This window comes from Hemitrygon akajei, chromosome 10 (genome assembly GCF_048418815.1).
Source record: "Hemitrygon akajei chromosome 10, sHemAka1.3, whole genome shotgun sequence".
Classification (NCBI taxonomy): domain Eukaryota; kingdom Metazoa; phylum Chordata; class Chondrichthyes; order Myliobatiformes; family Dasyatidae; genus Hemitrygon; species Hemitrygon akajei.
This window is the reverse complement of record NC_133133.1, coordinates 16,430,478-16,444,355: the sequence shown is the minus strand read 5'-3', so window position 1 is coordinate 16,444,355 and position 13,878 is coordinate 16,430,478. Positions and strand designations below refer to the sequence as shown.

Genomic DNA, 13,878 nt, shown 5'->3' with positions numbered 1-13,878 from the left:
GTTTCATGGAAGGGTTAAATTGATCTTAGAGTAGGTTAAAAGAGCAGCAAAACATAGTGGGCTGAAAGGCCTGTACGGTGCTGTACTTAACTACATTTAAAAAATGAGGCAGTCATTAGTCAGCTAATCACTGTCTGTGTCAGACACATTATTGGTTTGAAAGCCAACTGTCAAGAACTTTGCCTCAGTTGGTATATCTGACCACATGGTCGGCACAACATTGTGGGCCAAAGGGACTGTACTTTACTACGCTCTACATTCGATTTACTCTTTGATGACTTTTCAAAAATTTACATATACCTAAAGCAAGTGAAGCAAGAGGCGCAGAGAGTTTAAAAACAGCAGGGAAATAGCCCCAGAGGGTATAAATGACCCTTTAATGATTGAGAGTTTTGGGAGTAAGGTCCCAGTTTATTTAGTAGGACATAACATTGCTAAAAATAACTAAATGGTTAGTGGCGGCAGGAGAGCACAGATCCATGTGCTTCTCCTGCACTAGGAGACATCATAAACCTCTCCATTGTACTTGGAAACGATGTATGCACACATATCCAATCACAGCTCACAATTAACTACTTTGTGGAGCTAGACATGCCAATGGATTAATCCAGGAATAACCACACAGGTAGCCCTATTAAGCTCATGGTCACACAATAGAATAACAGCTCACATAGGGAGGGAATGAGTGCATCACTAAAGACTCTCACTATCCTGCAGGACATGGCCTCTTCTAATTTCTAACAGCAGGGAGGTGGTACAGGAGCCCGAAGACCACTCTCAATGACTCAGAAACATTCCTTCCCATCTACTATGAGGCATCTGAATGGTTCGTGAACCCATGGACACTACCTCATTATTCTTCCCTTTTCGCAGTATACATTTACTTTGTAATTTATATATGTCTTCGCACTGTACTGCTAAAACAAAACAACAAATTTCATGTCATAGAAGACAGCAATAATAAACATGATTCTGTCATCAGAGAAAGTAGTAGTGCAGGAACATCCTGTGGCCGTGGCCCACCCTCGTGGAGCAGTTGGTAAAACGGCTTCCTAACAACTTCAGCAACCTTGGTTGAATCAGAACTTCTGAACCCAGATATGTGTTGAGTTTGCATATTCTCCCTGTGTTTCTTCCAACATAGGAAAAATGCGCAGGTTAACAGGCTATCTGGCCAATGAAGGGTCCAGATGAAAGGCTTCAACACAAATATCTGATTGTCCATTTCTCTCCACAGGTGCTGCCTGAGCTCTGAATTCCTCCAGCACTTCAATTTTCGCTACTGAATTTCACTGGTCAACTTTGATTCTATAAATGTCAGGACAGACTTGAAGAGCCAAATGGCTTTCTCTTCGTCCTCTCTGCTTCTGTTATAAAGTCATTTCTAAAGATAATAGAATTTCCCAAGTTAATCCGTCAATTTTATTTGGAAACAGAGAACACAGACTATTAAAAAAAACGCTAAATTGGAAACCGAAAGATTTAATTTTTAACATATCTGTGAGGTAAGCTTGTGTTACAATGTGAAACTAAGGAACTTAAATCAAGAATTCATCATAAGTTGAATACAGAAATTAAACATACAACATAAAGCAACTGCCTCAATAATTGGCACAAAAAGTTGCATTTATAACTTTAAATCTATTTTTTACATTTGATCCTAAAAAACTAAGATTTGGCAGAATTATTTTAGTGCTTAGTTTACATTTAAGAGCATTGACTTTGAACAGCTAATGGTATACTTATAGTGCTATAACTTTTGCATGGAATATAATATGCTTTTGTACTTCAATTAGGACAATGCATCATCTTCAGTGAATGTGAGCAAGTAAACCAAAGTATATTTTTGTGATTAATGTTTTTTTTCTTGCTATTTGAACTGTAAGGACACATATAAATTTCATAATTATACATTTTTGTAATTACTATATCAGAATGATCAGATCACTAAATAGCTCAGTCCTCTTTAAATATACTGTATGCTATAATTATAGTTTCATACAAAAACATTTTTAAGCAAGAAAGCTAATATAGATTGATAAACTTTTGAAATTGTACAAGTGTGCAACATACTTCAAAAATACAGGACTATTTGTTTTTAAAGATTCCCTTTTCTAACAATTTGTAGAGCTACAAATAGTTCTTTTATATATTAAAAAACAAACACGAGTATAAATCAAATGCATTTGCCTTCAGTCCAGTGACTGCTTAAATTATAAAAGGGCAGCACATTTTTTAAATCTTATTCTCTAACCAATGGGAGAAATATTATGTGGGCACCCTCTACAGGCTGAAAGGAGAGCTCAGAACAAAACTGAGGTGAACAAGCACAGAACAAAAAAAATTCTGCTACAGAAATTAGCAGAATAATGGATTTCATGACCAAATTTCTTTAAGTCAGTTTGTCTTTCAATATGTTTCAGCATCTCATTTCATATAAGATCTCTCAGCTCGGGGGGAGCAAACCAACTCATTCAGTGTCAGCAATGGGTCGGTAGTTTGGTGCTTGTACAAAATCTATTAAACTGATCTCCTACGCTCCAAAGTAAAACTGCAGCCTAGACATCACTGTCAGTTATGAGAATAATTAATAATTTCATTTGTGCAAATTTCCATGCTATTTTAACAGAGGCATTAATTAGCAGAGTAAAACCTGTGGCAAGGCCGTAGAGAAACATCTTGCGAAATGGCTGAGGCATTTACCTATTGTCCACCAATGAAAAGATTCAGAGCTTCTTGCATCAATGCAGAGTGGAATATTGCATATGGGAATCACACCACAATCTCACTCATTGGTTGTTGGCTGATATTTAGCCTTCAGTTGAAAAGATTTAGTTTGTTCTATTTTTACCTTTACGTCAAAATGTTTTTCAAAAAACGTAACCAGAACTGGTTCATTCAACAGCGATGCCAGTATCTGTTCAAAGGCAAAGGTCCAACCAATGTCAGTGGTAGATTCCTGGACTGCTTCTTTATCTTTGTGCACCGTCTGGGTCTCTTGGACATCACTGCTGATTCCGCAGTCTTGACTTCCAACTGATGCACTGTGGATGGGGGAGTTTGGACTGTTCAACATTCGTCCCACTTCTTCCATTCGAAGCAAGAGGCTGGTGACGGTAGTTATAGCTCGGTAGAGTGCTTCCTCGTTGGGATCACCATGGAACAGATTGTATAGTGTCTTGGAAAGGTGGACGAATTGCGACTAGGGAGTTGAGAAAATCATCAAATGCATCATTTTTCATCAAACCATGTCTCTTGCTATCATTAAGATTATTTTGATCTCAAAATTCCTTACATATTATTTGCAAAGGACAGAAGATGAGAATCATGAGAATCAGATAAGCACAATTTAGAGGGCAATAATCATTCATGTGGGGGAAAATGTGCCCTGTAAATTTGGAGAAACAAGCTCAGAGAGACCCTCAATCCATGGCTACAGTAAGTGTTTACAAGCTGTGATACCTCCATGTGTGTTTATGATTTCCAGCATCTATGCTACATTGCCAGTCACTTGCTTCTCCAAAATGAGCTGTTGACTTGGGAGATTTTATTTAAGATCCTCTTTAAGCAGCAAGGATTTTGCTTTAATGTGGCATCTTTTCATGTACTTATTGCATTTCAAAGTGACAAGAATTCACAGTAAAAAGCCAGAATCCTGTCAGTTAAGCTCTTGAATCTGGCAAAGACAAGGCTGAAGAGTCCAAACTCTACATATTGGTAAGGAGTGCTAGTTTAATCTAAAGCTGCTATTGCTTTCTTTATACTTGTGAATAGTTTGAGGACTTATAAACTAATCAGAAACAATATAGGTGTTAATTCCAAAGGTTATTTTAATTTAAATGTTTCAGGATGCACTATAGTTTACTATGCTGAGGTGTAGAACATACGTCTCTTGACAGTTTACTTATTTTTGACACAATTAGTGAAAGACAACTGAGACAATCCTATGGAGAAATGGACCAAAATGTCCATCACTAAGGATCTAGAGTTTTGAAAGAACATTTTTCAGAGATATGTTCATAATTTTACTAGCTGTGCTACACTGTGTCACAATCAACATGAGGCTTATACATCAGCAAGGTTAGACGGGAAGGAAACAACAGAAAAAAAACCAATAAAGGTCACATTTTTCTTGGGATAAAAAAAGAGCAATAACATTTATTTCTTCAAATCTTTTAGTCAAATTGCATCTGATTAGATCTGGTCAAAACAATGTGTTAATTATATTTCAATCATACTTAAACTTACTGAATATGAACTGTATTGCAGCAAGATGCAATATGCATCACTGCTATAGTCTAACAGGCCAAAGGTATCTAATTTCTTAAGGTAATATAAACAGAGCCAAGTTGGCAAGGTGCTCAGGAGCTGCTAGCACCTCTTGAGCAGTGTGGCATGATGAATCATGGCCTTCAGGAGAGGACAGATGACATTCCATCTGTTATCATTTGTCTGCAGACGAGGGACCACAGATTGCAAATGTTCGCTTTTTTCTTGCTAAATGCACAGTCTTCGGTGGGATAGAACTGGCAGCATATTTAAAATGCTCATAACACCACAGGCACGAAGCCAGCCCTAGGTCCAAGAGCTTCCTCAGAATTGGCTGCTTGACCGATGAATGTGAGGAATATTTTCTATTTTACAGGTTAAAAAAAAATCATAACTGGGTAGTGCTCTGCAGCTTACTAGTCCCATTAAAAAAATGAGCCTCTCCTGACATATGGCTGCAAGGATCTAGCTGCCCATGAAAACAAACTGAGAACTGTTTTCTTGTCTGGACATGCAAGTGATTCTGCAGATGCTGGAAATCTTGTGCAACACACACAAAATGTTGGAGGAACTCAGCAAGTCACACAGCCTCTATGAAAGGGAATAAATAGTTGACATTTCAGGTCGAGGATGGAGGGTCTTGGCCAAAATATCAACTTATTCCCCTCCATAAATGCTGCCTAACTTGCTGAGTTCCTCCAACATTTTGTGTTTCCTTTCTATAGCTTCTTTTAATCATACTGACAATATCGCTAATTTTAAAATTCTTTCACTGGAGAATTATAATTTGCAATAATTAGGCTCATCACTTAATAACTTTGATATTGGAGGTTGGTGGTGGTTGATGTGGTGGAGGAGAAAAAAAATTGGTCAAATTATAGATCATTCAGATCATATGCTATGGAACTAACGATGTCAACTGTTATCATTGTACCGAAGAATATAACAGAAACAGCATCAAATTGTATTGATAATAGCACTTCTAACATAAATCTAACAGAGTTCATCAGGTTATTGTGGGCTGGAAATGATGAAGAAAGAAGAATTATAGTCAGTCTAAGAACCGGGCCTTTAGATACATTTTAAAGAAGAGAGAATTGAAAGCAAAGGGAAAGGTTCAGGATGCAAATATAAGCATAGTATCAAGAAAACTAAGACAGGTGCAAAAGGAATGACATGAGTAAGAACACATGGTGCAAGTAAGATTTTAAAGTTAAATCAAGACCAATGTGCCCAGAGGGTATGCCTCTGGGTCTCTCTTTCAATGATGTTGAAGGATGTTACTAAGGTTTTCTGCATTTATGGATTAGGACTTTGGACTCCCAACGCTCCCCCCCACCCCCAAGTCTTATAGTTTTTAAATTCTGTGTTTTTGACTGTTCCTTCTAGTTACTGTTTGTTTCATGCAAGGGGAGGAGATTTGGGAATCGATAAGTGACCTGGATGAGGAAGTTGAGGGATGGATTAGTAAATTTGCTGATGACACAAAGGTTGGAGGTGTTGTGGATAGTGTGGAGGGCTGTCAGAGATTACCATAGAACCACAGAACATTACAGCACACAAACAGGCCTTTTGGCCCTTCTTGGCTGTGCTGAACCATTTTTCTACCTAGTCCCACTGACCTGCACCTGGACCATATCCCTCCATACACTTCTCATCCATGTACCTGTTCGAATTTTTCTTTGGCGTCATTCAATATCTGTAGTGAGATGCTGAAGATGTTCTATAGGTCAGTTGTGGAGAGCGCCCTCTTCTTTGTGGTGGCGTGTTGGGGAGGAAGCATTAAGAAGAGGGACGCCTCACGTCTTAATAAGCTGGTAAAGAAGGCGGGCTCTGTCGTGGGCAAAGTACTGGAGAGTTTAACATCGGTAGCTGAGCGAAGGGCGCTGAGTAGGCTACGGTCAATTAGGGAAAACTCTGAACATCCTCTACATAGCACCATCCAGAGACAGAGAAGCAGTTTCAGCGACAGGTTACTATCGATGCAATGCTCCTCAGACAGGATGAAGAGGTCAATACTCCCCAATGCCATTAGGCTTTACAATTCAACCGCCAGGACTTAAGAACTTTTTAAAAGCTATTATTAATGCTTTTTGAGATAGTGATTTAGATGCATATCATATTTTTTTACTGAGTTAAGTACTGTATGTAATTAGTTTTGCTACAACAAGTGTATGGGACATTGGAAAAAAAGTTGAATTTCCCCATGGGGATGAATAAAGTATCTATCTATCTATCTATCTAAATGTTAAATGTTACAGTGGGACATTGATAGGATGCAAAACTGAGCTGAGAAGTGGCAGATGGAGTTCAACCCAGTTTAGTGCGAGGTGGTTCATTTTGGTAGGTCAAATACAATGGCAGAATATAGTATTAATGGTAAGACTCTTGGCAGTGTGGAGGATCAGAGGGATCTTGGGGTCTGAATCCATAGGACACTGTGCATTGTGTACATAGCTACTGTGAAGGTGACTCTGCGATTAAGAAGGCATACTGTGCACTGGCCTTCATCAATCGTGGGTTTGAGTTTAAGAGCCGAGAGGTAATGTTGTAGCTACATAGGACCCTGGTCAGACCCCACTTGGAGTACTGTGCTCATATCTGGTCGCCTCACTACAGGAAGGATGTGGAAACCATAGAAAGGGTGCAGAGGAGATCTACAAGGATTTTGCCTGGACTGGGGAGCTTGTCTTACGAGAATAGGTTGAGTGAAAGCCTTTTTCCCTTGGAGCGATGGAGGATGAGAGGTGACCTGATAGAGATGCATAAGATGATGAGAGGTATTGATTGTGTGGATAATCAGAGGCCTTTTCCCCAAGGCTGAAACGGCTAGCACGAGAGGGCACAGTTTTCAAGTGCTTGGAAATAGGTACAGAGGAGATGTCGGGGTAAGTTTTTTTTTTACAGAGAGAGTAGTGAGTGCGTGGAATGGGCTGCCAGTGACGGTCGTGGAAGTGGATATGATAAGGTCTTTTTAGAGACTCCTGGACAGGTATGTGGAGCTCAGAAAAATAGAGGGCTATGGGTGACCCTAGGTAATTTGTAAGGTAAGGACATGTTTGGCACAGCTTTGTCGTACTGTGCTGTAGGTTTTCAATGTTTCTACGAATCTAAAAGCGTATTAGGGACCATCACAAATGTTTTTCTTAGCTCCCATTCATTCAGACATCAACATCCCTAGCTAGACCAGAATTTATTTCACATCATCTTGAGAACTATGGCATGTCATGTGATGTGTGTACGCCAGTTAGTGATTTGCTAGACTTTTCTAGAAAGGAGTTGAGTCTAGCAAAATTTCATGGGTCTGGAAGCATATACAAGTCAGACTGGTTTCTTAAGGCTTTAGTGAGTCTCATGTATTTAATATGTTAATTTGGACTTACAAAATCAACTTTATCAATGATTGCATTTTGGATTTATATGATTCTACCACTGAACATGTTTGTGGGTTATTACACCATTAGGTCCCATGTAGTAACATAATCCCTGCTTTGACAGTTACAACCCATAATATTTGACCATACAATGCTTGTATTAATTCAGAATAAAATCAGAGGACCAGACAATGAAGTTACACTTGACAAGCAAGAGAAAGTCTGCAGATGCTGGAAATCCAAGCAACACACAAAATGCTAGTCCATTTCTGACACCTCCCACCCTTTTCTTGATCTGTCTCTATCTCTGGAGACAGCTTATCCGCTGATGTCTATTATAAACCCACTGACTGTCACAGCTACCTGAACCCCAGTGCTCTTCCCACCCTGTTACATAAAAATGACATCCCCTTCTCTCAATTCCTCTGTCTCCACCACATCCACCCTCAGGATGAGGCTCTTCATTCCAGAACAAAGGACATGTCCTCCTTCTTCAGAGAAATGGGCTTCCCTTCCTTCAGCATCAACGCTGCCCTCAACTGCATCACTTCCATTTCGTGCAGATCTGCCCTCATGCCATCCGTCCACCACCACACCAATGATAGGGTTCCTCTTGTCCTCAGCTACCACCCCAACAGCCTCCACATCCAGCACATAATTGTCTGTAATTTCCACCATCTCCAAAAGGATCGCACCTCCAAGGACATCTTTCCCTCCACCCCACTTTCTGCTTTCCGCAGGCATCACTCCTTAAGCGACTCCCTTGTTCATTTGTCCCTCCCCACTGATCTCCCTCTTGGCACTTACCCTTGCAAACATAACAAATGCTACACCTGCCCCTACACTTCCTCCCTCAATACCATTGAGTCTGTTGGGGTCAACTATAGTAGTGGGTGCTAACAATGTGACCTCCTATGCATCAGTGAGACCTGACATAGATTGGGAGACCTCTTCTCCGAGCACCTACACTACTCCGTCTGCCAGAAAAAGCAAAATCTCCTAGTGGCTACCATTTTAATTCCCCTCCCCATTCTCATTCCAACATGTCAATTCACAGCCTCCTCTACTGTTGCAAAGGGCTACACTCAGGTTGGAGGAATAAACCTTATATTCCATCTGAGTAGCCTCCAACCTGATGGAATTTCTCAAACTTCTGATAACGTCCCCCACTTCTGCATTCCCTTTTCCCTCTCTCACCCTATCTCCTTACCTGCTCATCACCTCTCCCAGTGCTCCTCCCCCTTTTCTCCCTTCCATGGTCTTCTGTCCTCTCTTATCAGATTCCCCCTTTTCCATCCCTGTATCTCACCAATTAATTTTCCAGCTCTTAACTTCACCTCCCCCCTCCGGGTTTCACCTATCAACTTGTGTTTCTACCTCCTCTCCTCCCAGCTTTTAACTCAGACTCAACTTTTTTTCTCCAATCTTGAAGGGTCTTGGCCCAACACTTCAACTATACTCTTTCCCATAGGTGCTGCCTGGCCTGCTGAGTTCCTCCAGCATTTTGTGTGTGTTGCTTGAAGTTACACTTCAGCTTCCCATGAAGTGAACAGGCCATCTGTTCTGTAGAAGAGTTATCAGAAGGAGGTATTTCAATAAGATTCCAATGTAGATTTTACCTTGTGCTGCTCTGCCAGGTTACCACAGCTTTGTGAATCAGTGTCAAAGAGACATTTTCAACATCATAAACATATTCCAAGTATAAGGCAAAGGCACCCTCTCATTTACACTGGAGGAATTCATTCTACTAATATCTTGGGTGGGGTCACATTGAACTTCTCTACAGAGCTTTCAGCTAACTGTAGTTCTTTGGTTAAGATTACCTTAGATTTTGTGCCTGCACACCACTAAAGAAAAATCAGAAGCAAGCTGGAGGTCCAGTGCATTTGACCTCCCACTTTGCTCCTGCAATCAGTGCTATAATGAGAAGGGGATGGGTACGGCCCAGATCATCTGAATTAGGTCAACGACTTAACTGAGAATTTAAGTGTAGGTAGGTGTTTTTTTTCCCTATATTTTCCTATTATTTTGCTATTAGTTAATTCAAGGAATGAAGTATTTTCTTCAAACTATTGAAATCAGCTTGAATACTTTAAATTCACTGAGTGGCTACTAAGGTCAGAAAACTACAGGGACAAACAGATCAGTCATTCAGTGGTGCTAGAATGTTTGTGTACCCTTTAGAATTTTCTCTATTTCTGCACAAATATGATCTAAAATGGATTTGGATTTTCACACGCCCTAAAACTAGGTAAATCCAATTAAATAAATAACACAAAACATTATACTTTTCCATTTATTTATTGAGACAATCCAATATTACATGTACTTGGTGGAAAAAGTATGTGAACCTTTGCTTTCAGTAACTGGCGTGACCCCCTTGTCAGTAATAATTTCAACCAAACATTTCTAGTAACTGTTGATTAATTCTGCACATCAGCTTGGAGGAATTTTAGGCCATTCCTCCTCACAAAACTGTTTCAACTCTGGGATGTTGGTGGGCTTCCTTGCATCAGATCCTTCCACAACATTTCTATAGGACTACGGTCAGGACTTTGACTCGGCCATTCCAAAACATGAAATTTCTTCTGCTTTAACCATTGAATGGCAGACTGTCTTGTGAGTTTAGGGTCATGTCTTGCTGCATGACCCACTTTCTCTTGTGCTTCAGTTTACAGATCAATACCCTGACATTCTCCAGTAGAATTTGCAGGTACAATTCAGAATTCATAGTTCCTCAATGATGGCAAACTGTCTGGTCTCGAGGCAACAAAGCAGGCCCAAACCATGACAGTGCCACCACCTTGTTTCACAGATGGAATGAGGTTCTTATGGTGGAATGCAGTGTTGGCTTTTCGCCAAACATAGCACTTCTCATTTAAGCCAAAAAGTTCTATTTTGGACTCATGCGTCCACAGAACATTCTCCCAATAGCCTTCTAGCTTATCCACGTGGTAGTCAGCAAATGTTAAAACTCATCCATGTGCTCTTGGAGAGTACTGGCTTTCTCCTTGCATTCCTGCTATGCACACCATTGTTGTTCAGTCTTTGCCTGATAGTAGACTCATGAACACTGACATTAACCAATGCGAGGGGCCTGTAGCTCCTTAGATGTTACCCTGGGGTTCTTTGTGACCAACTGATAAATTACACGCCTTGCTCTTGGAGGATTTTTGTTAGTTGATCACTCCAGGGAAGAGCAACAACTGTGTTGAATTTCCTCCATTTGTGCACCATCTGCCTGACTGTGGATTGGTCGAGCCCAAACTCTTAATTGGTCTTGTATTCTTTTCCAGCCTGATGAACATCAACAACTTTTTTCTGAGGTCCTTAAAAATCTCCTTTGATTGAGGCACGGCATGTTTCCAAAAACCTGTGTGGTGATGATTAGACTGATAGTGAACACCCAGGTTCATGTTCGTTAAATAGGGCAGGGCCTCCCACACTCACCCAGTTGACATCCCATTGATTGAAACACCTGACTCTAATTTCCCCTTTAAATGAACTGATAATCCCAGAGGTTCACATACTTTTTCCAATTAATACAAACAATATTGGATCATTTTTCTCAATAAATAAATGAACAAGTATAATGTTTTTTGTGTTATTTATTTAATTGGGTTCTCTATCTAGTTCTATGACTTGCGTGAAGATGTGATCACATTTCAGGTTATATTTATGCAGAAAAAGAGAAAATTCTAGTAGGTTTACAAACTTCTAGCACCACTGATTCATTCAATTTTCATTTCCTATCAATGAAATTATCAGTATCTAATGGATAATATTGTGTTGATCCATATCTAACTTGAACCAAATGCAGAGTCCAACATCTTGCATTCATTTGGCTTCTATAAATTTGCCAAACATCCAAAGGCTCACTGGGACCTCTTTTGGGGCAGGAGTGACCTGTACAAAAAAGATGGGTTGCACTTGAATCCCAGGGGGACCAATATCCTGGCAGGGAGGTTTGCTAAAGCTGTCGGGGAGAGTTTAAACTAGAATTGCTGGGGTGTGGGAACCAAATTGAAGAGACGGAGGAAAGGGCAGTTAGCTCACAAATAGAGAAAGCTTGTAGACTGGGAGACCGTTTCGCTGAACACCTACACTCGGTCCACAAGAGAAAGCAGGATTTCCCATTGGCCACACATTTTAATTCCACGTCCCATTCCCATTCTGATATGTCTATCCATGGCCTCCTCTACTGTCAAGATGAAGCCACACTCAGGTTGGAGGAACAACACCTTATATACCGGCTGAGTAGCCTCCAACCTGATGGCATGAACACTGACTTCTTTAACTTCCGTTAATGCCCCTCCTCCCCTTCTTACCCTATCCCTGACATATTTAGTGGTTTGTTTTTTTCTCTCTCTCTGCCCATCACCCTGCCTGTTCTCCATTTCCCTCTGGTGCTCCCACCCCTCCCCCTTTCTTTCTCCCGAGGCCTCCCGTCCCATGATCCTTTCCCTTCTCCAGCTCTGTATCACTTTCGCCAATCACCTTTCCAGCTCTTAGCTTCATCCCACCCCCTCCGGTCTTCTCCTATCATTTCACATTTCCCCTCCCCCCACTACTTTCAAATCTCTTAGTATCTCTCCTTTCAGTTAGTCCTAACAAAAGGTCTCGGCCCGAAACGTTGACAGTGCTTCTCCTTATAGATGCTGCCTGGCCTGCTGTGTTCCACCAGCATTTTGTGTGTGTTGTTAGAATTTGCAGCATCTGCAGATTTCCTCCTGAAAGCTTGAAGGCAGTGTGAGGGAGGATAGGCAGGTGATAGAGAAGGGGTGTGCTCAGACTGATGGTTTGAAATATTTTAATGCAAGAAGCATCATGAACAAAGTGGATGAGCTTAAAGCGTGGATCAGTACTTGAAACTATTTCTACGTAATTTCTAGGTTAGGACATGTTCAGCACAGCTTTGTGGGCCGAAGGGCTTATATTGTGCTGTAGGTTTTCTATGTTTCTATCTGAAAGATTACTTCCTCCACCAAGTCTTAAAGTGTAAAAAGAGAGAGCCAAAGAGACAGGGGACAGGATTTCAACTCAGTGCACGAGCTTGGTTAAACTCTTATAAAGCTGACTCTGAAGTTACGCTCAGTGCTAACTCTGGATTTCAGCATCTGCAGAATTCTATATTAATGAAATAAACTTTAATCATAAACAGAAGAGGCAAAATGCTGGAGGAAGTCAAGCAGCATTTATGGAAGTGAATAAACAGTCATTGTTTCGGACCAAGCCCCTTCTTCAGGAATGGAAAGGAAGGGGAAAGACACCCGAGTAAAAAAAGGTGAGAGGAGGGGAAGGAGGACTAGTTAGAAGCTGAAAGGTGAAGCTTGCTTGGTGGATAGGTAAAGGGCTGGAGAAGAAGGAAACTGACAGAAGAAACTGGACCATGAGAGAAAGGGAAGGAGGAGGTGCACCAGGGGGAGGTTATAGGCAGGTGAGGAAAAGAAGAAAGAGGCCAGAGTGGGATATTGAAAGGGGGGGGGGGGGGGGTGTCGAAGGAATAAAAATATCGGAAAGAGGAACTGATGACCACGCCTTCAGGTTGAAGGCTACCTAGACGATATATGAGGTGTTGCTCCTCCACCCTCAGTAGCCTCATCGTGACAAAAGAAGAGCTCTCATTTAATCATCTGGCTTTCCAAAATAAAAGAACAACATGGAAAGCCAGTTCCCAGCTGACTTTCAATTAAAAAATGCCAAGGATAGGTCTACTGTAAATGGTGAAATAGACTGGATTGTAACCTGATTTATCCTGGGGAGGGCACGAATACTTTCTTCCTTCCGCACCAGTTCTTCATGACACTGTTTCAAATAGGACTGGATATCAACCTTCCCTTTGTTACTTCCTGGAGTGATTGAGAAGGGAAAATATTAAACAATGGAGACTATTTGGCAACTTGTGCAGCTTCATTTATCTCATTAACTCTTTATCCACATTATGTTATATTCCTTGTATTAAAAATTGTATTGACATGCACACATACAGATAAATCATGTAACTGTTAACACAGACAAATCACCAAGAGCTGATTCAATCTATGGAAAGCAAGAGAAGAGATTGCTGGGGTTCAAACAGAAATTTTTGCATCAATTTTAGCCGTGGGTGAGGTACTGGAAAACTCCAACTAGCTAATGGTATTTCCATATTGCAGAAGGACAGTACGGTTAAGCCAGAAAAATACAGGCAGGTTAGCCTTTTATCAGTAGTAGAGAAATTACTGGGACAAAAAAA

General features: G+C 40.7%; 1 protein-coding gene across 2 annotated transcripts in view; it reads right to left on the bottom strand.

Annotated features, from left to right (window-relative positions):
- Positions 1–1,466: 1,466 nt before the first annotated feature.
- Positions 1,467–13,878, bottom strand: part of tbc1d8b (TBC1 domain family member 8B) — a 106,027-nt gene continuing 93,615 nt past the window's right edge. For both annotated transcript variants that reach the window (XM_073057813.1, XM_073057814.1), the window contains exons 19-20: positions 13,389–13,492; positions 1,467–3,202 (exon numbers count right to left, since the gene is read on the bottom strand). In XM_073057813.1, the coding sequence (XP_072913914.1) occupies positions 2,786–3,202; positions 13,389–13,492 (521 nt within the window). In that variant the 3' untranslated portion in view covers positions 1,467–2,785. The remainder of the gene's footprint in view (positions 3,203–13,388; positions 13,493–13,878) is intronic.